This window comes from Macrobrachium rosenbergii, chromosome 13, assembly GCF_040412425.1.
Source record: "Macrobrachium rosenbergii isolate ZJJX-2024 chromosome 13, ASM4041242v1, whole genome shotgun sequence".
Lineage (NCBI taxonomy): Eukaryota > Metazoa > Arthropoda > Malacostraca > Decapoda > Palaemonidae > Macrobrachium > Macrobrachium rosenbergii.
Genome location: NC_089753.1, coordinates 11,231,863 through 11,258,737, shown reverse-complemented (window position 1 = coordinate 11,258,737; position 26,875 = coordinate 11,231,863). Strand labels below are relative to the sequence as shown.

The following is a 26,875-nucleotide window of genomic DNA, read 5'->3' as shown; positions in this document are numbered from 1 at the left end:
TATATATATATATATATATATATATATATATATATATATATATATATATATATATATATGTGTGTGTGTGTGTGTGTGTGTGTGTGTGTGTGTGCTGGTGCACGCGCGAGCTTGAAACTGATAAAATCGTTTTTATAAGATCTAGTGCTACAAGGTTTCTTTGCCTTTTCCTTCATGGTTAAAATAAAATTTAAAAACCATCCTACGATGTATACCCTTATCTTTTCTCTCAGCGCAGAAAGCTTCCCCAACATTAGGTGCTTCGTACACCTACACAGAAGACTCACCCACAGCGTATCAAAACCCCTACACACACACCACTTTCACCTCAACTTCCCATGCACTCTCACGCCTCTGGAATATTACACCCCTTCCTTTACAAAAACACTGTAAGTTCATCAAGCATTTTCTAGGTCGCCCTCTTCTCTTAACATAAATTTTCTGATTATATATATAAACTCTTTTTCCAAGCTACCGTTCCAACCTTTCTCATCACCTCACACACTCGGGAACATCCTTTCACCAATGTTATTGTTTTTACCGCTTATACGTCTCCCAACTTCATTATATTTCAGTGTGTGTGTGTGTGTGTGTGTATATATATATATATATATATATATATATATATATATATATATATATATATATATATATATATATATATAATATTTAGACGAGAATTACCCAAAAATACAAATAACGAGAGAACAGTAGAGTCCAGTTTGATTAAGTGTCTCTGACGATCATCGATTGTTATAGTTACTGTTTGAAATGATGTAGAAGCACTACAAGAAACAAAAGGCTCTTCTATTCTCTATTCATTTTATATATATAGATATTCTTCCATAATTTTTCGTGGCTGTTGTAAGATTTTAACTATATATATATATATATATATATATATATATATATATATATATATATATATATATATATATATAATGTCTTTTTTCCTGTAATACTAGTGTAATATGAATATAAGAAGGCCCATAAAACACTATTTAAACGTTGAAAACCATATATTTCAGGCACTAGCTTCTGTGCCCTGTTCACTGGTAGAATATGGACAGGTGGAAAGTTACAATGGTATATATACAAAAACATAAAGGTGTGGCCCTAACATCCAGGCCTAGGGCCACACCTTTATGTTTTTGTATATATACCATTGTAACTTTCCACCTGTCCATATTCTACTAGTGTGAACAGGGCACAAAGCTAATGCCTGAAATATATGGTTTTCAACGTTTAAATAGTGTTTTATGGGCCTTCTTATATTCATATATTATATATATATATATATATATATATATATATATATATATATATATATATATATACTGTACATACTGTGTGTATATATTTGTAGATGAACTCCATTTGCAGAAAACTACATTAGCTGTTTCCTATACCTAAACAGAAGGTGCATCAGCAGCATGTCAAATGATTCTACACAAGCTGTACTGAACATTTCATTTTTTCTTGCACACAATATATTGCTTCAAGGATGCTGGAGCCTGTCCTTTCAATGTTCTTTAAATCCACCTAACCAGCATTTTCTAGGTCTTCCACTCATTATTATTATTATTATTATTATTATTATTATTATTATTATTATTATTCAGATGAACCCATTCATATCGAACAAGCCCAAAGGGGCCATGTACTTGAAACTGAAGCTTTCAAAGAATGTGATGTTCACTGGAAGGAAGTAACAGAAGGTACAGTAATATAAATACAGAAAGAAGAGACGCGTTATCAGAAAAGAAAAAAATAATTCAACAAATAACACTTATAACTGTAAATTCTCCATCAACTTACCACTTGCAATCTTGTCCTCATGACTAAACTAACCACCTGTGTGTGTGTGTGTGTGTGTGTGCGATTCGAAATTATCTGTCACTAATCCTGGTTTGTCTGCCCCAGATGGGGGCAGGGTAGGTAGGGTATCGGGAGGGTAGGGGAAACATAACAGGCAGCGCTGGGTTCCAGTGCAGAGCAGCACATGCCACCAAGCTGGTGTGTGTATATATATATATATATATATATATATATATATATATATATATAATATACATATATATATAACATAAATACAACACACACACACACATATATATATATATATATATATATATATATATATATATATATATATATATATAATATGAATGGAATTTTTTATCACACTGTGATTTGTATACAATCATGAAGCTGCAAATGTTGTTTGATATCAATTCACGCTATTTCGGGATATATATTGGGGAATTATCACAGAAGGGATATTTATATAGTGATAAATGGATCAGTGGTTTTTATCACACTGTGATTTGTATACAATCATGAAGCTGCAAATGTTGTTTGATCATATAAAATGCTATTTCGATGATAATTCCCATTGGGGAATTATCACAGTAGCATGAACTTTATAAATGATAAATGGATAGTGGTTTGATATCGACTATATATATATATATATATATATATATATATATATATATAAAATATATATATATATATATATATAACGGGGATATATATATATATATACTATATATTAAATGACATACACATATATATATATATATATATATATATATATATATATATATATATATATATATATATATATATATATATATATATATATATATATATATATATATATATATATACATGATATACATATAAACACACACACACACATATATACACACACCTACTTTGTAATTTAGCTTCAAACAAAACATATGGCTACTACACATTATCTGTTCAGTTAAGTCAATCTTATTTCATTCCTGCCTCTTACCACCATAAGATTTACCTTTCCCACTAGCAATGGTGGATTTGAAGTATAGTGCTGTACTATACTTTACGGTGTCGTTCATGTCTCAGTCATACCTTCAAGACACACAAAAACACATTCTTTATACACCTGTACAGTACCCAGTAATTAAATGCCAACAATAATCATTACAAAACTCTGACCTCTATCTCAAACATTTTTTGACAGCCATCATCAAATTTCTTAGACAGATCAGACCAAAGATTCAAAAGAATCATAAAATACCCTAAAAGTTTTACAGTTCAGGCCATTATAGCCTTTAAAATTTTCTCTATAACACTTGTTCGCTGAAATAAAATAGCAGTTACAAAGTTTAAAAGTTGCAAAAACATGAGAATATATAACAGAAATCAATACCTAATCACACCAAATTAATATATAATGAAAAAGCATGACATCAAGCATTGAAAACAACATGGCTTGTGGGAATGCAACAGCTGCAAAAATAACATAGTGCATATTCAAAGGAACTTGCTTCTTTCCTAAAAGCTTAACAGTAAATATATCCTTAATCATTCTCAAAACTCACATTATAGCACTTAATCTACCTAAACTGAGTACCATGAATAACTAAGTTTCCACAGTAGGGAAACTCTCTACCACAAAGAAGAAATTCAATCAACTAAGAAGGAAAATCTTTCAACGGGGACCAATTGGGCAATTAGCCTAACACTAGCCTGAACCTGGTGGGGCCAAAAAAAAGAAAGAGGGCGGAGGTGAAAGAATGAGGTTTAACCTCAGAGGAAGCAACAGATCTGTCTGTTGAATGAAGGAAGATAGATATTAATGTTGATATAAAAAGTAACATCAGGATATAAGTGGTTAGATCTGCATAAGTGCTTCCCTTGTGAAAGGCTAAATGATGGAACACATGCACCAGATTTCAGCTCTACACATAAGTCCTTCTCATCACTTCTGTCCATAAATTCTAACAGAAGTAAACGGAAGGGCAAGAGAAATGCTGTTCTTACCAGTGGTCAACTTGATGTTCTTGATAAAGGCCAACACTCTAATTACACTATTTCTCCATTTTTTGCATCATTGTACTGTACCAACCTGTTTCATGGAACTCAGCAAAATCCAAATTGTTAGATGATGCTGAAGCCATTATTTATTTTTATACAGTATTTACTGTCTATTCCAGGGTTGCAGTACATCTAAACGTATCAACTTTTATTCAGTTCCCATAAATAATTCACTTTTAAACTTGTTCTAGTTGATGAGTAGTTGCATGAAAAATGTCTAGATATAAGCAGAAAACAAAAAACCTTTACCATACTCATAGGGTAGATTTGATTTTTTTCCCTTTTACTTATAAAGAGAAATACTGTATAGCTTTTACTGGTATTTGAGTAAAATTATTTATTATATAGGATCTCATGATCTAAGGGTTACCAGACGTACTTCATAAAAATTTTTAACTATTGATTAATATTTTTCAACAGAAGAGTTGGTTAAAAATTTCCTTTTGAAGAATAGTTGATCAATGTTTAGACAGCCCAGTCCAGCAAAAGTGTGGTACTGTAAATAAGTAGAAAAGTGCAATCATTAATTCATAGTTAAATTAAAAAAGATTAATTGTAGTCTGAAAGTGTAAAAGGGGAGACATCTGAATGAAAAATAGACAAATAATGTCAATGAAATCATTTTAATAGCCTTTAAGATTCCAAACACTTGATCTATACTACCATGATTCTCACGTTAACGTGCAACCCTGTGAGTGACATTTAGATTGGCATTTAGATCCTGGCACACCTCTACACCATTACCACCACTGCACTTCATCCCATATCAGTGTTTGTTATCAAAAGTCTTGATGCTGGCATTATCTATTTTTCCCAGCAATGCCATGAGTCATAATGAAAGAAATGTGAAATTCACATACAATAATGGCAGTGTTAGAACTGCTGAGAGCTGCTGTTAATTTACAGTGGTTTACTAAATGCTTTTGTTCTTCCTGTTTCCCATTTACATTTCTTTACCCTTTTATTTCTTTGTTTTAAAGTTCAGTTTTACTCAAACTTATGTTTATTTTTGCATTAATTTTCTGCAGTCTGTTACCTACATCTACTTTGTACTTTTTCAACACTAATGACAGAACAAAAATTTTTCTAGTTAAAACATATTTTCTCTCTAATGAAGAAGCCACTTGGATGGGATGCTAATGCCCTTATTCAGCTCATAAACAAGAAACCAAAGAAGAAAAAGGACAGAGCCTAACTGAAATAATACCAATACACTCACTGTCAATATTGATAAACTGATGAGTTTTTTTCTGTTCAGCTCTTAAAACAGATATACAACTGTGTTACACATAGCTGAAAAACTGTCATATGATTCTGTCCCAATCACAAAGAAGGTACAAAAACACTTACTTTTATCTACTTGTCCTTCTACAGCATCCTTTCTTTTTTTTGGCTCTGAAAAATGTCCAGTACTGTAATGTACTAGTTTTTTCAACCAATCACAATTTACCATAAACTATACCCATGTTTGTCTAAACAGAATATTTTGTGACTATTGAAATGAAATAGCAGATGACACTTTCATTGACCTTCAAGGTGTTTTATCTTCATAGATGATATTTTAAGAACTTCACTAAATTTTTTCATGTAAAAAATCTTGATGATCAAAGGCACAAAGGAAAGCATTTGAAATTTCTTTCCTGATGTCTCCAACACAATACTGTACATGTACTGTATCAAGCCAAAAATCACAAAATATCTTATTCTTGTCTCCCACATATTACTACAGTTATCAACACAAAAAACTCCTGTAAAATTTTGTGCTAACACATCACCGCCCATCATCCTCATAAACATATTAGAATTTTTCTTTATGGGGTCTGAGGTAGAACACTGCTCTTCCTGTATTCCTTCTCATCACATTTCCAAACAATTTGAATCTTTCAGATCTCAGCCTATTTTCCAGCCACTTAACACTTCATCTCTCCACAGATCTCTTATCTGCAATATGATATGATCTCATAACATTATAGCCATGAATCTTAGAACTCTGCAGTCACACCTTACTTTGATAAGGTGAGACTGCAGGGTTTTGTTTGTTAATTCCAGAGCAGAAATACAGACCTTATATGTACATTTTGTTTTGTTTATTGAGGTGATATGTAGTACTTACCAACAGTAGTTTAGCAATCTTTCTTCACTACATCCAGACTGTTGCTACTTTTTCCCTCAAGGTAATAGGTCAAAAACAGAATTTATATTTTTCTTAAATTGTCAGCAATGAGAGCAAAAATCATGAATGAAAAGACCAAAGACTAAAAGTCTTTTTTCAAGGCTCTATTCATCAAAAAATGTATCAAAAAGATAAATGGAATTTATGATGTTATTTTGTATCTTGAAACTTTAACAGAGCTAAGCTTGTTCAAAGAGCATGATTTTTCAGATATGTATAATAACAGTATGCTCCATAGATGTATGAAAATCTTCAATTAAAATAAAAACATTGATTACCGTCATACAAAAGGTACTTTACTGTAAAGATTCCTGGTACATTACATCAGGACTAAAATGGAGAAATCTTCATACCTTACTCAGCTTCTTTAAACAAATTAATTTTTATTTTTTTATTTTTTAAGGATAAAGACTTATGAGATAGGCAACATCATGCCTTATTTTTAGCTAAGGTCCACAAAAACTAGAAAGGGAAAGAGAAGGAAGAAGTGAGGATTAACCATGATGGAAGCAATACACCTGAGTCTTTACAGGAAGAAAGGTTGTTTGAGTTAGAAAAAACAGACGCAGGAAGAGAATCCCAAAAGCCTGGCAGCAGAAAGTTAAGAAATAGTTAATTTACTGTGAAACCTAAGAATTACCAGTTACAACTGTGTAAAAGTGAAATGAGGTGGTTTGACATACTTGACAAGAACAAAAATCTTTCTTCCTTGATTCAGGACCTTGTAAATGCATAAAACCTTTTACCAACTGTTTTTTATCATAAACCTGATTATTTAGTATATTATCTAAAGAGCAAGTTCTGATGAATATCATGTCTATTTTTGCCTTTACATGCAAACACACTTCTCACCTAAAAGCTAGTCAAAAATTAAACATATTTATACACTTGTTAGCAAACTGTCAACCTATAAAAAAGTATCTAAACACTTGAAAAATTAAATCAACACAGTATCAATACTTCCACATTGCCAAGACTAAAAAACATGATGTAGAAGTGTTACAAGACAGCACAGCAGCATTGCAATCAATAACATAGCATTTAACTGGGTCATACATAAAGACAACAAGGCAAATACTTCCATATAAAACATATATTTATTTATACATATATATACTGTATATGTAAATTATACATTACAAATGCCAAGCAGAATACTGTATAGCGCATTTCAAATGCCACCTCCTTAACAGAGAAAAATTTCAAATTTCAAATTGTTAAATTCAACATCTCTGAAATTTAGTCTTCTGAGGCTTATGTTGAATGGTTTTTATCAGGTATCAAATCATTTACATTTCTAAGAATAAGGAAAATATTGAACTGCAATTGCTAAAAAGTCTAAAATAAAAATTATAACACCACTGAACTGTAATTGTTTTATCACAAACTCATCATTAACATACAGCCAGCATTCGCTGTCTTCATAAAGAGTGATGGTTTGAATGAAAAACATAAAATAAGACTTCCTCTGTAAAAAGATCATGTGTACCTTCTATACAGTAATTTAGCTTTAGAAAATGTCATTGCTGAACCAGACAACAGAACTTTTACATGAGCCTCTAACACACCAGAGGTACAGTTCATATCTACATTGGTAGTTAGTAAAGCTATATGGTTGGGTTGACCCTTCGAGGTTGGAGTTACTCTTAAAAACCTTGACCATTTTTTATCCTTGATGTCAAGCTAAGGCAATACAGTATATACCACTGCATATGAAAAGCATATTGCAGAAGAAGAAGACAAAAAACTGGTTGTAAAACAGGAGAGGCAATTCATCCTAAATCTTATTTGCACATTTTCTTGTTAAGAATTACACCAACACACTTCTATTTATTTCTCTAGTTGCTCTCCTTTTACCTGGAAGGTCTACATACAAGTAAAACTTACATCGCTGGTTTAATATTTTATATACATCATATAAACTCAAACCATCATAAAAAGTGATATAAAATATATACAATCAGCATTTGGAAGAAGAATGAACAATACAGAAGGATGGAAAACCCAACCAACGTAAGAAGAGTTGCAAAGCTTTGAACATAAAAACAGCTGAGACAAGAGGAGAAAAGCCTTGTTTTAGATAAAATTCTCCAGAGACCACAGTGTTTTACTCACTAGATTCTGTAACTGCACATAAAGCAGATATACATGAAGTAGTTGTCATCAAACCCATATTTCTTATAAAATATATGGTTTACCCTGCAGAACACATAGGCAAGCTAGTGAGAGATTTTCACTCAAATGTAACAGAAACTTGGGAAATATTCCTCTCATTCAACATTCCAATTGTACACTCATGGTCTGCAGAGTAACTTAAGCACAGTATGTGACCTAATTTCACACTAAACAGAAAACTGAAGTACTGAAATTATTGTTACTTAGCTACTTCAGACCACAAAAAGAAAGACAAAATATTTTCTGGTGCACCCTACAGTAATTATCTATCCTTTGTAATGTAACTCACTGGTGCAACTGTATTCTGTAAACTCTCAAGTAATACTGTAAATCACATCCAATACTGTACTATAAACAGAACTATAAAAGAAAATTTTCCTTGTTTTGTATCATTATATGTACACAAACGAAAAACTTGAGTACAGCATTTCATTTTCTTTATAATTACTTTATCCAACCTGCAACATTTTCATCTACATTCATTGTTAATTATCCACTGCATGACAAAGATCTGACTCTCTAAATTTTGATGAGACATTACACCACTGTAACCAAGTATACCAATCACTTTTAAAAAACAAAGAGGCATATCCTCTTAAATCTAATTTGAAGATTTTTGTCTCTTCACAACTTGAAGAAAAATTAAATTCTCTATATAATTTTTCAATATGTTTCTAGCACACAATTCATGTAAATACAAAGATACTGTATTGAACATATTTCTTACACATTAAAATCTATGCTTCCAAATGATTAACAGTCATTACATCACCAAAAGGAGCCTCACATCTCTATTCTTGGTGAGAGACTTTTCATTATATCTTTGTAAAGCAGAAAGCTAAATCAAATAGTAATGCCAACATGAATCATTCAAAAAATTAATATCATGAACTTATGAAAACTTGAAGACATTAAACTGGATACAGAAATAAAACATATATCTAATTCTAAACAAACAGAACATGAAGTAAAAATTGCTTGGCACTTACACAATGAGAAGACACTATAAGAAGGCAAGTACTTAACAAAAACCTAACATAGCAACCACTGGAATATGAAACAGCTCCAAAATGCAAGCATACTTTTTTTTTATCTGTATTTATTGTCTAGCAACTGATAAAAGGACACCCTACATACTTAGGTCTTATTACTTAAAATAAGTAAATGCAGTACATACAACACAATTCAGTGGATTTATTGTGAACAAATCTTTTCTATTTACAAGGTCATAAGCACTTTCATAGAAGACCTGTAAACAATGAAAATATGCTGTTACTTTACCTATTTTCCAAATTATCCATTAACATTAACATGAACATAAAGAAATTTAAGAATTTGCATGGGTAGATGTTCATAGGGCTTGCAAGGAAGATTTGTCCTTTAATAAGAACTGAAAATGGTCCAAATAAATGTAAAGTAGTTAAATAAAAAGATGGAGCAGAGAGCTTTACAGGTGTGTTGCAAAACACATTAGTATGAATTTTATGGCATAAACATAAGTGCACCTCTGGAGTACAATGAAATCATTTGTTTCTATATTAGTTCTGACTTTCCACTTAATGGAGAAGAATACTGGCCTCTTGTATTGATTGAATGTAGAACTTTATGGCCTAGTGAGGCTTTTTAATTAAAAGGGAAAAAATCATGAGTGTAGTTTTGTTTTTTCATTACTACTGTATCTACTACATAATAACTATTTTACAAATAAATATTCAATCAATATTAGATAAAGCACCTGCATTTCTGACATTACATACCTTTTTGGTGAGTTAAACATATATGCACACAGGCTTGAGTTATAAAGTAGCTTTATAGAAATCATACTTAACTGACAACTTAATCATCTGATAAATCTTTAACATGTAAAACATTGGCACAACAAAGAATAAAAATAATAATACAAACACTTCATGTTCTTGAGAATGTTCACCTACCTATGACTACTATTTATTCATTCTACTCTATTTTCACTTGTGAACTGTTTACATGATGCCTTTTTCTTCACATTTAAGTTTAACATCTTATTCAGTTTACTACAGATGAGAAAAGCAACCAACAATGATATGTATACCAACTTTTTACAGTATCTGCACCAGCTTATAATGCTTCCCAGATTATACAACTAATACACAATGAATAAGATAACATATGCACCTGAAACAAGTGTTGAATAAAAACTTTTTTTTTACATCTATGACTTCTTGTTTTACTATACACAGAAATTTGCATAGTGGCTGAAAGATCCCACTGGGAGTTCAAAACAAATTAGAATAAATAAAAAATTTACTACAAACACAGACATCAAGTAAACTATGCTCAGTGAAAAGTATTCCTTCCTTTTATTCATGCAGCTGTATTATTTGTTACTTCAACTATATCGCCAAGTATGCCTCTGGACTTTCATAGGCTTACTTGGAGAATTTTTTTTTTAAAGAAAAGTGAAAACTGGCCTAAGTTAAAGAGGTTGGACAGGTAAGTGGGAAAAGATCCATGGAAATGCATGAAATATAGATGGCAGAAAGCACTATAGTTGGCATCTAAGTGAAAAAATTTTCCAACAGAAGTAAATCAGGGTACTTACTTGACTAAAAAAAAAAAAAATTCTGGAAGAAAAGATAAAAGACTGTTTTAATGGCACCTCGCAGTAACATAAGAGATAATATGTGACTGATATCTACCCGCAAAGAGGCCAGGAGAAGTTTCCTATGATACTACTGTTATTAGCTAAAAATAAGGATTCAATAACTAAATACATCTGCATTATAATCATATTTACAGATATCTGGGTCGTAGTCAAAATGTACATACAGCATCTCCCTTTCAGCATGACACTATACAGTCTTATAGGACTGACTACCTGAGGTGAGATCTACAAGCTGTAATCAAAATGACTGTAGTCAGGACTGATACAAACTACAGTACAAACAAAGATTAGGAGTACTTACATCACATTTTTCAGTGTTCAATAGCACACTTGTGATTACCTCTTGTAATTCAGTAACATCCCTAAAATTTAATTAAAGCAACATGACATACGGTAATCCCATGTCATACATGATCACATCATAAATCACTCATTTCTAACAGCCTTCGTAACATGGAAGATACAGCACAGTTGAATATATGTATATATTTATGTTACATGAAATTTACAATCACTACAGATAAACTTTGCCCCATTAAACATCAGAGCTAAAGTGAAGGTACTTTTGAAATGCTAAGATACTGAAGCCTGGAGACCTATTCAATTTAGTACATAATTTGGTTTTGTTTATTCTGTAAGACATCATAAAATTTGGTTCTCCAGTTAAAGCAAGAACGCTGGATAACATTAAACATGTAATCAGCTGCCTCCTTCTCTGTGGAATCTTCCTGAAAACGAGACCGCAACTGGCGGATAGTCTGACCTCGGAAGCAGGGCAGCCCAGTGTCCAGCATCAGCGACACTAGAGATATAATAGCCTCTTGGCAAGGTCTGGAATACACAATAAAGAGAAAATAGAAATGTGTGTTCCATGAAGAGTTTAAAAATCATTACTGCACTGCTACTGGTTGAGTTTCTATTGACTGCAATGCCTGGAAAGATCTTCAGTCTTTACATTATCATTTATCATAGCTAATTTCAGTAAAAATAGTAGTTTTTTCAATTTTCAATTAGTTCTAGAATTTTGATTGTTAACTCTTTGAAAAGATTATAAAAAGTAACTAATATTACATTATTTGTGTAATTGTAGAGTACTTGAAATGATCCACTGAGCTAAATTTTGACACACAAGGCTGGCCTAAACTTTTTCTTTTATGGCAAAAATCTGGAGCAGGATAAGGTTGAGAAACTGAACAGCCAAGTGAGGGGGGGGAGGGCAACAATGAAAACTAAAAGAAAAAGCAATACAGATGGGGTTTAAAGGGGTAATGCCAAGAGCCTTTAGGACTTCCTACAGTGTGCCATACAAGGCAAACTATATGCAGTAGTCCACTAGAGTAACAGACAACTATGAACAATAGAAGCAGTAAAATGGGTTACATAATCTTATGTTTATGGAAGCTACTTTGACCATTCAGTTCTTTGGCCATGCAGAAAGAACCTCATGTTTGAATCTTTTCATTTTATGTATTTCTTATTTAAAAAAACTTAGCAACCTGTAGGTATTTAAAGAATATGTACATGTTTCTTTTCCATATTGTTTATGCATCTGACTGATTTAAAGGATTTGAAATAAAGTCATTAAAGTATTGATTCTTAATTTCTCAAAATAAGATATACTGTAATAACTTTCTTTAGCATTTTTCTCTTTCGTTCTTCCTTCAATAAAGTGTTTGACCTTCATCTGCCAAACAGACAATGATGCAGCTCATCCTCAGAATGGGTGACCAGTTTAATCCCTATAACTCTCATCTTATTGGTTTCACTTTCACTACAGCTGAAGACTGAAACTTTAACGGGACACTTTGATATCTTAAAACCTTCTATGTTATGATCAGAATGGTCTCCATGAAGAATGGTCAGCTGGTGATATCTAATCCTACTTTGTGAATATATATTCATCTTATCTTTTAAAATTTGGGGAAATTTTAGTCTTTATCAATACTGTATCTCTAAGGGCCTGATATAACCTACAATAAGGTCCTGGTAGTCTATTTCTATTTATAGCCTCCCTCCTTTCATTTAATTTTTCTTCTGACTACAGTACTTAATTCATGCTTTGGTTTGTAGGTCACATTAGTTTTTTCTCTTTTTCAAGCAGTGCTTCACATGGATCTGTTCATGGACTTATTCTCTTCCTTGGAATTTTTAATCTTCACCAAACGCTTCATACAAAGCCCATCTTTCCATTATTCAACTGTATGTTTCAGAGCTGTATCTTACACCTGTACATTATTCACACTTAAAAGACACTTACACCAATTAGTCAATGTCCATTCTTTCATTTCTGCTCTACATCTTCCCTCTATCACAAGGCATTTCCACTGTTGCTACTAGGTAAAACTATGGTCAGTGGATCACAGACATGACAGATAATCCTTCCTCCCCATCTTAGGAAGCAACATGGCTTGAGATCATCCAACCAGATTTACTGTACTGAAATATAGAATCAAAAGGCTGTGGCATTCTAGTCGTGCCCAGGATTTCATGGATTCTAATAACATACTCTCTTTTTTAACAGGTCAATTTGGTTTTTTGGAAAAGCCTTCATAGATTTTTTCTAAATTCTTCTCCATTTCTTTTCACTCTACACTGCACAGACAAAACTAATCAGTCGATACATGAAAAGGAGAAAAAATTATATCAATCATAAGTAAGAGAGAAGACACACTATGCAAATAATGCCATGGACTGAGCTATGGGAGTATATTTCAGTGAGTACGTATTTGAAAAAATCCAATTACTCACATTTTTCTTTTCAAGGGATATTTATTACTGAGGTTTATTCAAAATTGTTTTCACAATAAAAATGACTTTGCAGAACATTGCTGGATCTACAGGGATGGAGTTACCAATATCAATTGCCTAGAACATGAACATCTTTTAGATTAATATATTTTATGTAAGAAATTTTTCCAAACTCTGCCAAGTTGATTGTTTGCATTGAATTTTTGATTAAATAGTAACAGTGCTAAGAAACCTCTCACACAACTTTCTTACATCCCCAAATTAAGGATGAATCTATGAGTTTTTAAAATTATTTATGTTTATGCCTTAGATTTCCCTTTACAGGGCTAGACATCTGATGAGTTCTTAACACTTTCTTCTATTTTCAGGAGTTTTTTGGTTAAATTCCCATTTGGTTCTTACCCTTAACTATGCCCTATCTCTATGATTTTCTTGGCCTTCCAACTGGTAGATATCAAGGCACTTTCATACTTATTTACAAATTCAAGGTAACATAGTTTCATGACAAATCCATTACCCAATGTTAACCCACAACTCCTGGTTACCAAATTGCCTAGAACTACAGTCCCCTCTGTTTACATGAAAGAAGACATGAAGCAAAACTGTGCATGTGTGAATAGATCTTCAGGTTGCTAGCAGTGATCATAGACAGTACTGTGCTTGTAAGTCTGCAGCAGAAAACATTACATTTGTCCTTTGGTAGATACTACAGCTGTACTTATTTTCTTTGCTTTTACTTTTCTACTCTTTTATTCTTTTAAATGTGTATCTTGCTTATCTTTTAGAATGATCAGCAAGATTTTCCTTTGCTTTGAAGATGAATGATAATTTCCATTTACCATCCTCGAACTACGAATTGTCTGACCATTATCAATGAAAGCAACAGTTGATCTATTAATATTGCTGATGCCTTCCCTATTGTTTAAGGTACAAAAAGCCTCAAATCTAGTTAGGTTTGTAACTTAAGCATTCTGTACATCTTGTTAAGTTTCATTAATCAGCAAATGGTATGGTAATTAGCTGCCATAAATTACCAGTTGAATAACTGATTACTTAGAGGGTAACCCAATTGCTGAATCAGTTTTAGTGTTCATTTACCAATTTCTTTTTTATTTTTTCTAATTACTTCATTTTGCATTGGTTGATTTTAGCTTCATCATTCTTGCTTAGTATATATGGCTAAGCAAGATGTTATATTGGTGGTCAATTAGAGTACTGTACTCTTTTTGTTATGGAGTCAAATTTAAATAAAGCACTGACAGGGGAGTAGATTCTACCTTTGTAATGGGGAAAATTTTTCCTTAATTTTCACAGTTTTGAGGTCTGGTTTGTTTTTGTACCTGCCTAGTTACTAGACTAGTCAGAACAAAGGAAGTGAGATTATTTTGCAAGATCATATCCTTTCCTTGCCCCCCTTTTTTTTATAAAAGCCTCAAATTGCATTTCAAGCACGAGTCTTTGTACTTGGTCTCTTACATATTAATGAGAGACCTTTGCCTGTTAAGTTTAGAATTATTCTTTCTAAGAGGAGTCACTCAGGCTTCTGTAACTTCGATCTTTAACTGTGCCACTCTTGCTCCTGTCACTGCCACTTCTGTTTATTTGTCTGTCTTCTCATAGCAACTGCTTCTTGCTGAGGAGAGCAAACAGCAATGATTTCCTTTTCTCTTTAGTGCACAGATTTACCTCAAATTCAGCTTGCCAGAACTTGCTCTAATGTACAGGCAGATTTCGATTCCTGAAAGAGTTTTCTGAATTGTTCAGTAATTCTTCTGCTGATCTGCTGTTTAGTGTAAAGAGAACTGCAATGGAACCCTCTCTTATGACTGTTCAGCATTCAGAGTAGGTAGTTCTAATTGCTATTAGCTCAACTCAATGATAGTTCGAGCAGTTAAGTACTCATGCCTATGAAGTTGACCTCTGTCAGGAAAAGTCAGAGCCCATGACCACTTGATCAACTTGACTATTACAATCAGTGGAATACTGCAATGTCCAGTACAGTCACTTGTATATGGGTGACTGAATAAATTCTGGCTAAACTGAACAATGCTTGGTCAACTGGAGGTCAAGATCAAGAGCACTCCTTTTATAGACACAAGAAAAATGGGAATTCACTGCAGGCAGTTCTCTAGACAAGACATGGTGATTTCTTATCTGAATATAATAAAAAAAAACATTGGTAACTGATTTAAAGTTAAAATACAGGATAGTACACAGTGCTTTCCTGAGCATTGTGCATACAAAGTACAGACAATGCATATGGATTTCCTGGACTTGACGGTCAGACAGTGAGTCTTATGTATAACAAGCATCTTCCCTTTTATTCCCAAATTGATAATTTAGGATTGAATGCTTCCAAGGCTATAAGAATAAACTATTCCCTTGAACAAGTCTCAATTTTTATTGTGGATGTTGTTCTCTGCAAATTGTTCCCCTTTGCAGAAAACAGAGGCATATTTCTGGTGAATACCTTCCAACCTGACATTTCCTTGACATCAGAATTCATCCTCTTAGTTTTTTGTGGCTTAAAAGCTACCAGTGAGAGGATTGAAACTCGAATAAGCTCCATATGCAGCAAGTTGATTACAACTTTTTTACATGAGTTGATTACAGCTTTTTTACACAAGTTTTACGACATTTTTTTTTTAATGTTGAAGAATCTGACACTTTTTTCACCTGTAACCACCTTCAGAATATAGGCATTAATTTATATTATCCCATGAAATTCTGAAAAAGGGTGGAGGGGATAATAAGGATACTTTCTAGACCAGCTACAGTTATAGACTTAGTTTTTAGTAAGTACTGACACTTAGATCCTCAATGGCTCACAAGGACTTTTTCCTTGACAGACAGCAGTACAATGCACTGCTTCAAGGTTTACCCAAGAGGGGGACATCATAGTCACAGACAGCTTTGGCACAAAGAGTCAGATTCTTACCACAAATCTGTTGTTCCTTCCAGGAATATGAAAACTGTGTTGCATCAGTAATTCACCATCATTTTTGTACACTGCTCAGTTCAATTATAAGCCCTCAATTTTCTTCTTGGTTACTTCAATTTCAGAGGCTGTTCTTCCCATGAATACTTGAATATACCCATCCTTGACCTCCAGCATGAATAGTCAAGCAAACAATCAAGTTCCTGGATTTAAAGAACCAATTACTGACCAAGGCTTTACCACAGCAAGAATAAATTTCCAGTTGCTAATACTGAACAACCACACCAGTATGCAGTAAATGTGCCAAACTGTCAAACTTCTCATCCAGAGGTCTTTTATTTCTCACACTGTTGGACTGTGGAATAGTCTCCCTGAGGATGTTGTGAAATTAGAGCCTAAAAGGTTCAAGCAAAGATGTAATGCATTACTACCCTAAAGCAATTCACTTTGTACTGTATTTCAATAATTTATCTATTAATCTATTAATTTGTATTTTTTCTTTTCTAATAACTGATCTTTCCTTTCTGTATTTCCTATTATCTCCTATAACTTCTTTCAAATGAACACCATATTCTTTGGAAGCTTGAATTTCAAGTCAAAGACAGGCAGTCCCTGGTTATCGGTGGGCTCGGTTATCAGTGATCCGGTTTTTTGGGGCTTGTCTAGCGAAGAAAATTGGTGATTTTCGGTGCCAATATGCACCGATTTCCACTTATTGGAGCCGATAATCATGTACTGGTGCTGATACATACCTAACAGAGGCACCGATAACCAAAAATTGGCAAAAAAGACCAAAAATCACTGATTTTTGGTTATCGACAATTTTAGCTTATCGTCACACCGTCAGAATGGAACCCCCACCGATAACTGAGGACTGCCTGTAATAATAATAATAATAATAATAATAATAATAATAATAATAATAATAATAATAATAATAATAATAATACTGTACTAGTGTACTCATGTACAAGGCAAAATACAGGCAGCCCCGGGTTAATAAATGCTGTAAGCACCAACAAACCGCTTAACGGCACCGTTAACCACTTATTGGCGCTGATAAACCACTTGCCGACACTGATACACCACTGAAACTCGCTTACTGTCACCGAAAATCGGGTTAACAACACTGTTAGCCAAGAGCTGTAAAACTAAAACGCCGATAACTGAGGGCTGCCTGTAATCATGCCTTACTAATTTTTTATTTTCATATTTCTATCTCCCTTTTTTTTATATACCCATTCCCCATTTGTATATCTCTTTTAGAACACCTAAGGTCTGCCTATCGATTTTGACAAAAAATACTGCGACAAGACCATACACTCTCAAGCGCGCCAATTCCCTTAATGCAGTGGTTCCCAACCACATGGTCGCGAGCCAAATGAGGGTCACAAGGCTTTTTCTGGGAGTCGCCAGGGGGTCTTAGCAAAATAATAATAATAATTCACAGCTGGTCCCATTTTGATTCTGAGTAATGTAGCTGATTTACTTCAGTAGGAGAGTGTGAAGATTCTCCTAGACACACTTTCAAAAGAAGCGAGCTAATAAAGCACCCATACTCATGCAGTTTCAAGGTGGCCATTGAGTAAACTTTTGAGTTTTTTCATAACTTGTTATAGTCTTTCTTTCAATGTGGTCCCTGGTTATTCCCAAGGTATATTACTTGGTTCTTACACTAGCCATTTTTTATATATAATTCACTGTATTAATTTTCTGAATCACTGAAATTTATCAGCAAATTATAAAAAGGTGTGATTGCTAGCCACTTGACCAGATATGCAAGTAAAAGTTCATGTCTTTTAACACTGTTTTCTTTTCTGTTTCAAATTTTTAAAAATTCATTGTGTTAGTAAATATAAACTTATATAAATAGGATTACGTTAACTCATAAACATTTGCAGGTATAACTGTAACATGAAAAAGGTTGAGTTTACTACTACATGTTCACACATTTAGGGTTGCTGGTCCAGGTTAAGACTATATTTAGGGTCACAACAAAAAAAGGTTGGGAAACACTGCCCTAATGCCTTTGCCTAATTCACAGACTCATTCCCATAAAGTGAAGTCTTCACACCTCTATTTGTTACTCCTTTTAATGTCTGCAAAAGCAGTAAAGTTCATTGTATGGAGAAGCTGTGCCTCTAAGGAAGTGATGGATATACTTAAGACTGTTATTAATCTCTGAAGTGAGGCTATCACTTCCCATGCTATGTTGGAACCAGCTATTGCTCAGGCTAGCAGCTTCCTCACACCGTTTGACTGTGGAACAGCCTCCCTGAGGATGCTGTGTAATAAGAACTTAAAAAGTTCAAGCGAAGATGCGATGCATTACTAACCTAATGCTATTTATTAATTTATTTTTCCTTTTTAATAAGTGAGATCTCTTCTTTCTGTAATTTCCTTTACCTTCTCTTACTTCCTAATGACCACCATATTCTTTAGAAGCTTGAATTTCAAGTCAATGGCCCCTGTGGGCTTGTTCTATATGAATAGGGTTCATCTTCTGAATAATAATAATAATAATAATAATAATAATAATAATAATAATAATAATAATAATAATAATAATAATACCAAGGTCCACCCCAAAGGATTTTGTTCCTGCAATGACATAAGTCAGAGGATGACCAAATACAATTCATTCAAGCTACTGTATTGTTGAAATCTGTCATGCAGACTGAAGAACTGCAGCATCATTAAAAAATGGTTGAATGCACATGAAATTGCCTATCTTTCCTAAAGCAGATATATAACTGATAAGTCTCTTGTGGAGGTGAGTAAGGAATCTCACCTCTGATAGCCAAATCACATCCACTGAATGCCCCCAAACAGTTAAAGATAATCTAACTTATCCATGTTATTTGGTCAAAGATCATTATCTTAAAATTATACACTTCTTAATCCTATACAAAGAGGAAAGGTATTTGCATCAGGTCTTCAAGAATCAACAGGAAGTTACAAGACTATGTGAGGTAAAACTCAGAGGCTGTTTCACATGTGTTTGTTTTTTTGATATTTTAGAATCTTATTCTGTTTGATATATGCAGCACCTAGGTTGTCTTTGGATAGGGGTAAACATGGTGTAATGTCCCCATATCCTTGTCTCAAGAGCACAATGTATTTCCTAATGAGCCTCACTAAGTTGCTAAAGTCCCAACACTCAGTACACACCCACAGATTTGCAGGAATCTTGAATATCAACTCACAAGAAGCTTATCCCATTGCTGCAGAGATAGACTTTTACTTTTCAGGTAGCTGAAGATATTTCTAAACCATGCTCTCTCCTCTACTGTTACCCAAGCTTATTCTACACTATACTCCACAATGAGGGAATGTTAATTTGAGCTAAAATCAAAATTTTTAAAAGTAAATTGTATTTTTCCTAACTATAAAAATCTGAGGTCCTTTACATTAGGAATAATTACTTACGGCAAAGCTGGACAAGGCTGTTAAACTCTTGAACAAGGTGGGTAGGCAGTAACTACCACCAGGTAGGCAGGAATACCTGCCTGCCCGGATGTAAACATTCCAGTTTGCCTTTCAGCCCAGGTTCAGACTGAGGGGTGGCATGAGGCGGGCATAAAAATGTAATGTAAAGGACCTCAGGTTTATATAGTTAGGAAAAATACAATTTACTTTTAAAAATTGTGATTTGTTTCTACACGATATACAAACCATCGGTCCTTTACATTCGGAAGACTCACTGGTTGGAGGGAGGAGTCTGAGTGAGTCTCTTGAACTGACTGGAGTTCTGTACACCTGGGCTACTCCTCCTGGTCGAAAGAGCAAGGAGGAGTACTGTGCCTCTGACATATTGATCGGGGTGTAGGAACTGCAAGATCAAATGTCAGATGTTGGACCTTTTCGTATGAGTGAGGAAAAGTAACTCATACAAAACAGGCTGGGAAAAATCTAAGAGTTGGAGGCAGTAAGGAAAACCTGAGATAGGGTTTTCCTTATTGCCAGTCTCTCCTTCCTCCCCTTGCTAGAGGAAGGTGTGGAATTGTTTCTATGATTCTAGAAGAAAAAATAGAATGGATGCTCGATGTGTAGTCTTACTGCACCAGACGCCAGATCCAGCAAGTGTCGGTTCAAGTCCTATTCTCATCCTGAAGGAGGAGAAGTAGGAGGACGAGGAAGGAGGAGGAGGAGGAGAGGCCAGTCACTCTCAGTATCCTTCTCACTTCCAGAACCAACAAGTTGGGCGAGATGCTACTTGTCCTCTTGAAGGAGCCGGGTAAGAAAACACAACTTGTTGAGCACCCACAACAGGACCAAGGAAAAATGGTTCCAAGGGCCTGTGGGCAAGACTGAAGAAAGAACACAAGTGTGTGGTCTATGAGGCCACATCTTGCTTCCAGACCGACAGAAACTTCCAGAATGCGAGGGATGGACCAAGCCACTGACTTCGTGAGCTCTTGGGTGGAAAGTACCAGCATCGTCATCACCGGCTGCAGAGTACCTTCTTCAATCGCTTCATGAAGCCAGAAGAAAGATGTGTCCTAGATGCTTCTTCCTTGGGAGAGATAGTACTAGCGAAAACGTCAACGACATCCTGGCTAGGAGTGTCGAGCCTTTACGGAAAGTACTGCAGCTCCCTAATAGGACAAGGTAATGACTGATCTGGATCATCAACACAAAGTCCAAGGAGAAGGGAAACAAGGACAACTCAAACCTGACAAAAGATGCCGATGGATCTGGAGTCCACTTATGACAATCAAGAAGGAGTCGAGGTATTGATCTCCTTCATCTGTTCTTCCATCTTCTACACCAAGGCTGGAGCTAGGTGAGAGATGGTCCTAAGAGGGCATATCTCTGTCCAACGACTCTTGTAAGGGCGAGTGCAAAGCATGAGACAGGAACCTGTAACGAGAGTCACATGCCACCCAGGGAACAGTTCCCTGGGACAGCAAAACCAAAGCAGCTTCTCATCAGTAGCCAAATCTTGACTGAGGAGAAAAAGGCTACTTCAGATAGAAGAGTACTGTAGGTCGCAAGGGCCTACATTCTTCACAACTGAAATGGAGAGAAGCAACCCTTGGCAGAGAAGATGAGAAAGTCAAGATTTGAAGAGCGACTCTGACCAGAGAAGAAGTTCCATCAATGATGCCAACCAGCAAAGACAGATCCAGTCCCTGGAACAGTGTTGCAGAGGACTTCAAGAGATATTCAGCTAAATCTGTTGCCGCTGAGCGAGAAAGCCTAAGCTTGCAAGGAAAGCTGGAAAGTCTCCCAGTCCTGAACACACAGGGATGTACTGCCTGAAGAACCGCTTCTTGTGTAGCTGCTACAGGAGGTTGGGCAAGAGAACTCTTCTCGATGCCTCGAAGCAGAGCTATCATATTGGGCGAAAAGTGAAGTCTTCCAGCATTTGTCCATAACTCAGGGTGAGCAATGCTTGTGAACCCTAGGGAAACACACAAATAGGAGGAAGAAACGTAGATATCGATGTTTCCCAAAAGACAGCATGCCTCACCGGCCCCTGGGTCTGGTATGAAGGAGCGAGAAAACTACCGACTTTGTTGTGCCAGGAGGCAAAAAGAAAAATGGTAGGGATTTCTCAGTCGAGCACTCTCTTTGTGAATCTTCGTGAACAAAAGAGTGAAGATCAAAGTCCCGATCACCCAAACCCGAGGGCCGAGCTCGCCTACCAATACATCCCCACTGGGAATGTATCTGGCTAATTGAGCTATCGAGTGTGCTATAGAACACTTGAGTACCTGCAAATGTCAACAAATGATACAGGAGGAAAAACAATTCCCTCTTGTTTGTCAACATATACCACTACAGTGCACTATGGTGTTGTTGTTCAATGAAACCACTGAGTCACAAAACTCATCCTGAATTCTCAGAAGGCCAAAAGGCTGCCTTGAGTTCAGGATGTTGATGAGAAGGTACTAAATGTCTTGGTCACACACCTTCAAGACAGTCTTACAGGTGTGCGCCTATCCTTCGATAGGTGAATCCAGAAGTAGACACACAACGTGAGGAGAATATGCAAGCATATCTGAAGGTTCCTTCAATCAAGCATTAGCCTAACTCTTTCCTTATATTTGAAGAGGAGAGAAGGATGGAGGACTGGAGCAGACCCCCCTTCATTCTCCACCATGGGGAAGCTTCTGCAAAATGACAGGATACCAAGACTATTAGCTCTAGCCGGGCTGGCATTTCCCGAATTGCCGAGACCCAAGGGAAACATATTTCTCATGAAGGAATCCATTCCCAGGTCTCAACAATGTCGCTGCCAGGTCCAGAGATTTGACAAGTATCATTTCATCCGGGTATCTGCAGTAGGAGAACTTCTCCTTGGTCAATACCTCTTGCTCTCTTCACTTCTGCCCTCCTTCCTTATGGAAAAGAGGGTGGAAAGAGACACAGTTATGTGCACTTTCCCAGAAGGTTAGTTAGTTAGTTATAAATGATTTGTTTAAGCAGACCTCAGAACTCTTTTAGGGTTCTTCTCGGGCTGGGAAAAGAAGGGGGAAAAGAGTACATAAAAAATTAAATAGTTAAATAAATAAATAAATAATAAAAATAAGGGGGGGAAATTAAAAAAAAAATCAAGAGGGAAAGAAAAAAAAAGAAAAAGAAGGAGGAAAAAAAGGAGATTATATTTTACTTATCAATTTAATTCTAAGAAGAGAATGATATTATTGATTGAAAAGTTACTACCTTCTGCTAGAATATCCTTTATTGATTTATTCTGTAAATAAGTATTTCTTTCATGATGCCATCTGGGACAGTCAATCAAGATATGTTTGATTGTTATTGGGATGTTACATCTTTCACAAGTTATTGGGTTTGTGTGCGGAGTTGACATCAGATGATCATGTGTGAGTCTGGAATGTCCTATTCTGAGTCTTGTTAAAATTACTTCATTAATTCTTTGCTTTTGGGTAGAAGAATGCCACTTTTTAACTTTGTTCTTAATTTGTTTTAGTTTGTTTTGAGGGGGTATATTTGTCCAATCATTTTGCCAATCCCTATAAATTAAGGGTTTAACTGATGCTAGCCAGTCTGATATGGGGGTTTTCGTAGTAGTGGGGGGATTGTACAAGCCAATTTAGCAGCTTTATCTGCTTTCTCATTACCCTCAATGCCTACATGGGCTGGGATCCAACAAATTTGAATTTGAAGGCCGTTTGTAATTAACTGATGAATTTCCCGTTGGATATTTTGGACAAGGTGATTATTTGATTTAAATGATCCTATTGCTTCAATTGCACTTCTTGAGTCGCTCAATATGAGTGCTGAAGGAATTCCTTTTTTTGTTATAATCTTGAGAGCCAACTGTATGGCTGTTAATTCAGCTGTAAATACTGATGATATTAGAGGAAGGCCCATTTGGTTAGTTTTATCACTTGAATAGGCTGATGAGCCCACTCCAGCTTCACTTTTGGATCCATCTGTGTAGATTATGAAGGGATTACCCTTCTGTCTTATGTGTTCCATGGCATGTTGATGGTACATTTCTGTGTTGAACTTATATTTCTTTGAAAGATATGATAAATATGTGAGGGGTAGAAGAGGGCTATGTGTTTCCGCAATCTTCTTCTGAAGCCTGGGACTTCTTAGGAGTTGAGGAGGGCTGGCTTGAACTTAAAGTTGAGCCGAGGTGACTAAGACCCAAAGATCTTGGCTATTGTCCAGAGGACAAGGCAGTGCCCTGGTATGAACCTTGATTACTGTGGTATCTGGCAAATCTCTGAAAGAGAAAGGCAGAACTGAGTAAAGGTTTGTTCCTAAGGGTCGAGCCAACTCGGGACTTACGAGACCGGAGATCCAAATTAGGACAAAGTCCTTCTTCTTAGCACCAGAATTGCCCACAGACTGCTGCCTGTTGTAGGAAGACCCACCCCCGGGCAGGACCAGTCTCCAGAAGGCAGGGTTCTCTCCAGGTATGGCCATATCCAAGGAGAGAAAGCCTAATGGAGATGGCCATATCCGAGGAGAGAAAGCCTAAAAGTGAAGGATCGTGGATCTATCAGGAGACTGTCTGGAGGAAACCAGGAGGTGTCCTCCAAGATCACTGCCTCTTGTTGTGGAAGAGAGTATCCTTTACGGCAAGGAGAAGCAGGGAGAACCCAGTCTGGATGAAGCAGAGTCAGAACAACCTGCAGTCAGCAAGACTCCTCCGAGGCAAGAAAAATTTGTACTCTGTCAAGGCAGGGGAGGAGCTTGGTGTCTCGACTTGGATGAACTCCTTATCCGAAGAAAAGTATTCATCTGGTCGAGAACGCTCTTGCAAGCAAGGACCATGGCAGCCCCCAAAGCTCTCAGCCCCTTCAGAAACTGCAGGGGTTGCAAGTGATGAAGATTAATCATTGGGGGAGCCGTGGTCCTGTCCCGGGGATCCTCACACTGATGAATCGGAGTGGAGTTCTCCAAGAAACGAGGGTGATCACAACTAGAAGAGGAAGACCCTCGCTGGCTTCCGAAGCATGAAACTCCTGTACCTCTCTCCCTGGTGGGAGACCTTGACAGATCCCAAGAAACTCTCTTGGCTACTTGGTTGTACTACAAGACAACTGGGGGAACGACACCAAAAGCATGCCAGGCAGCCGAACTCCAAAGAAAGACAAATTCATCAGAGCTCTCTCTGTTCGTCTCATGCCTCTCAGAACAACTGAGAGGAAAAGAGAACAGGTGATGAGAAAGAGTACCCCTACCTGTCCTGTCAGTAAGACCAGCAGAAGAGGCGGACCGTGAGTGATAATCAAACAAAAGGAGATTATTGCCACACGGGGGAAGAAGAGCGCTTGTGCCATGGCAAAGTGCTTTCCTGGGAAGAGCAGAAAGTTCACTGGAACAGTGCCGAGAACCCGATTCGGAAAAACCGAGCGGGGCCAAGCTGAGCCGCACCGAACTGAGCCGTTCACGCAAAAGCGATCCAGCTGGGTGGTAAGCGCTGAACTGGGAGGCAAGAGGAGTGAGCCGAGCAGAGCCAGCCTCGCAAACGTGACCAGGGGCTGGGTGGGTGAGTAAGCCAAGAGAGCTGAGCCGAGCCGAGCCGATTGCACAAACGCAATCAGAACTGGACAGGGCAGAACTCGTCTGCCATGAACTAGTGCTAATTTCCCAAACTCTAAACTCCTTCGAGGCCGAGGCCCTTCAAGAAGATGGTTCAAGACATGAGGATGAAACCCAGCCAAGCAACCAAAGCAGCTGGTGGGCAGTATCGAGACAACTTGGCGTCTTGGGAGTGAGACACCTGGGTCTCGGCACTTTCTCTCGTCCTGTGCCTCTCACCAGGAAAGTGCTCGTGATTCACAGAATTCAAGCGACCTACGAGACTCCCAAAATTTAGGAGTGGCTGCTTTCGGTTTCCTAAGATATCGAAAAGAGCTGGGCACAGAACCAGTCTCAAATGCAGACTTCTCAGACTGGCAATGAGGCTGCGCTCTTGCGGCCCATGAAACGCCAGACCCCAGAGGAGAATGAGAATCAGTTCCCACCCGAGGGCAGGAAGAGCCAATGAGAGAAATCTGCCTCCCAGAAGAGATGCAGTCCCTTAGAAGTCCCGCAGGACTCCCGAAGGGAACCTCTTTCCTGTTTCTTCTGGTGTTTGAACTGATAGGATCGAGCCACCAGGCTGGGAACCCGACCAAGCACTTGTAAGCACTCGGTGAGCGCTTGTGACACTGGCAGGAAGGAAGTGCTGAGAGTGCCTCAGCCCTTTCTCTTGCACTGCTCCCGAACTGGACTGGGGAGAGTACTCTCTAGAACAGATAGGGATGTTCGATATTCCACAGAATCTCAAGCACTCGGAGCAACCGCAAATGAGCACCCGAAACAGCACCCATCTTGGAGCCGGAACCTCTAGGACTGGGAACAGGAGCACAAACCTAGGTCTGCGTGCCTGCAGCTCCCAAAACACAAAACCCAGGAGTATGTGAATCGGTTCTCGAACCCAGAGGTCGGGAAGAGCCAACAAGAAACCCACTGCCTCCTCGGAAGGAGGCAGCCCCTAGACATCCAAAGGACATCAAGGGAGAAGAAGCAGTCTTCATCTCCTTTGGCCGACGGAGGCTATCCAGTTTCCCAGGACCCCCTCGAACCTCAAGAGGGGAAGGGAAGAGGCAGCAAAAGACAAAATCGAAGATAAGCTGATGAAGGTGCTGGCTACCTCCACAGGGCGACTTCCTCCGACACCTTCTACAGGATGGTGGACTCGAAACATCGTAACCTTCAGGGCAGCTAGGCAGGATCACAATGGAGGTGGCCCAGGGCACGACCACCAGGCGAAGCAGCAGGCATGATCAGGGTAGATGATGCAGGAACTACGGAAGTGGTTAGGAAGGCAGGAGCTACAGCAACGGCCAGGAACGTC

At 36.8% G+C, this 26,875-nt stretch overlaps 1 protein-coding gene across 5 annotated transcripts in view; it reads right to left on the bottom strand.

Annotated features, from left to right (window-relative positions):
• Window positions 1–8,620: 8,620 nt before the first annotated feature.
• The window catches only part of Pi4KIIIalpha (phosphatidylinositol 4-kinase III alpha), a 195,716-nt gene continuing 177,461 nt past the window's right edge, over window positions 8,621–26,875 (bottom strand). For 2 of the 5 annotated variants that reach the window (XM_067114211.1, XM_067114214.1), the window contains one exon: window positions 8,621–11,690. Coding sequence is in view for 1 of the 5 variants with exons in the window: in XM_067114213.1 (XP_066970314.1) it covers window positions 11,465–11,690 (226 nt within the window). In the remaining 4 variants the exon portion in view is untranslated. The remainder of the gene's footprint in view (window positions 11,691–26,875) is intronic. The other 3 variants (XM_067114213.1, XM_067114215.1, XM_067114212.1) reach the window with 2 other exon arrangements.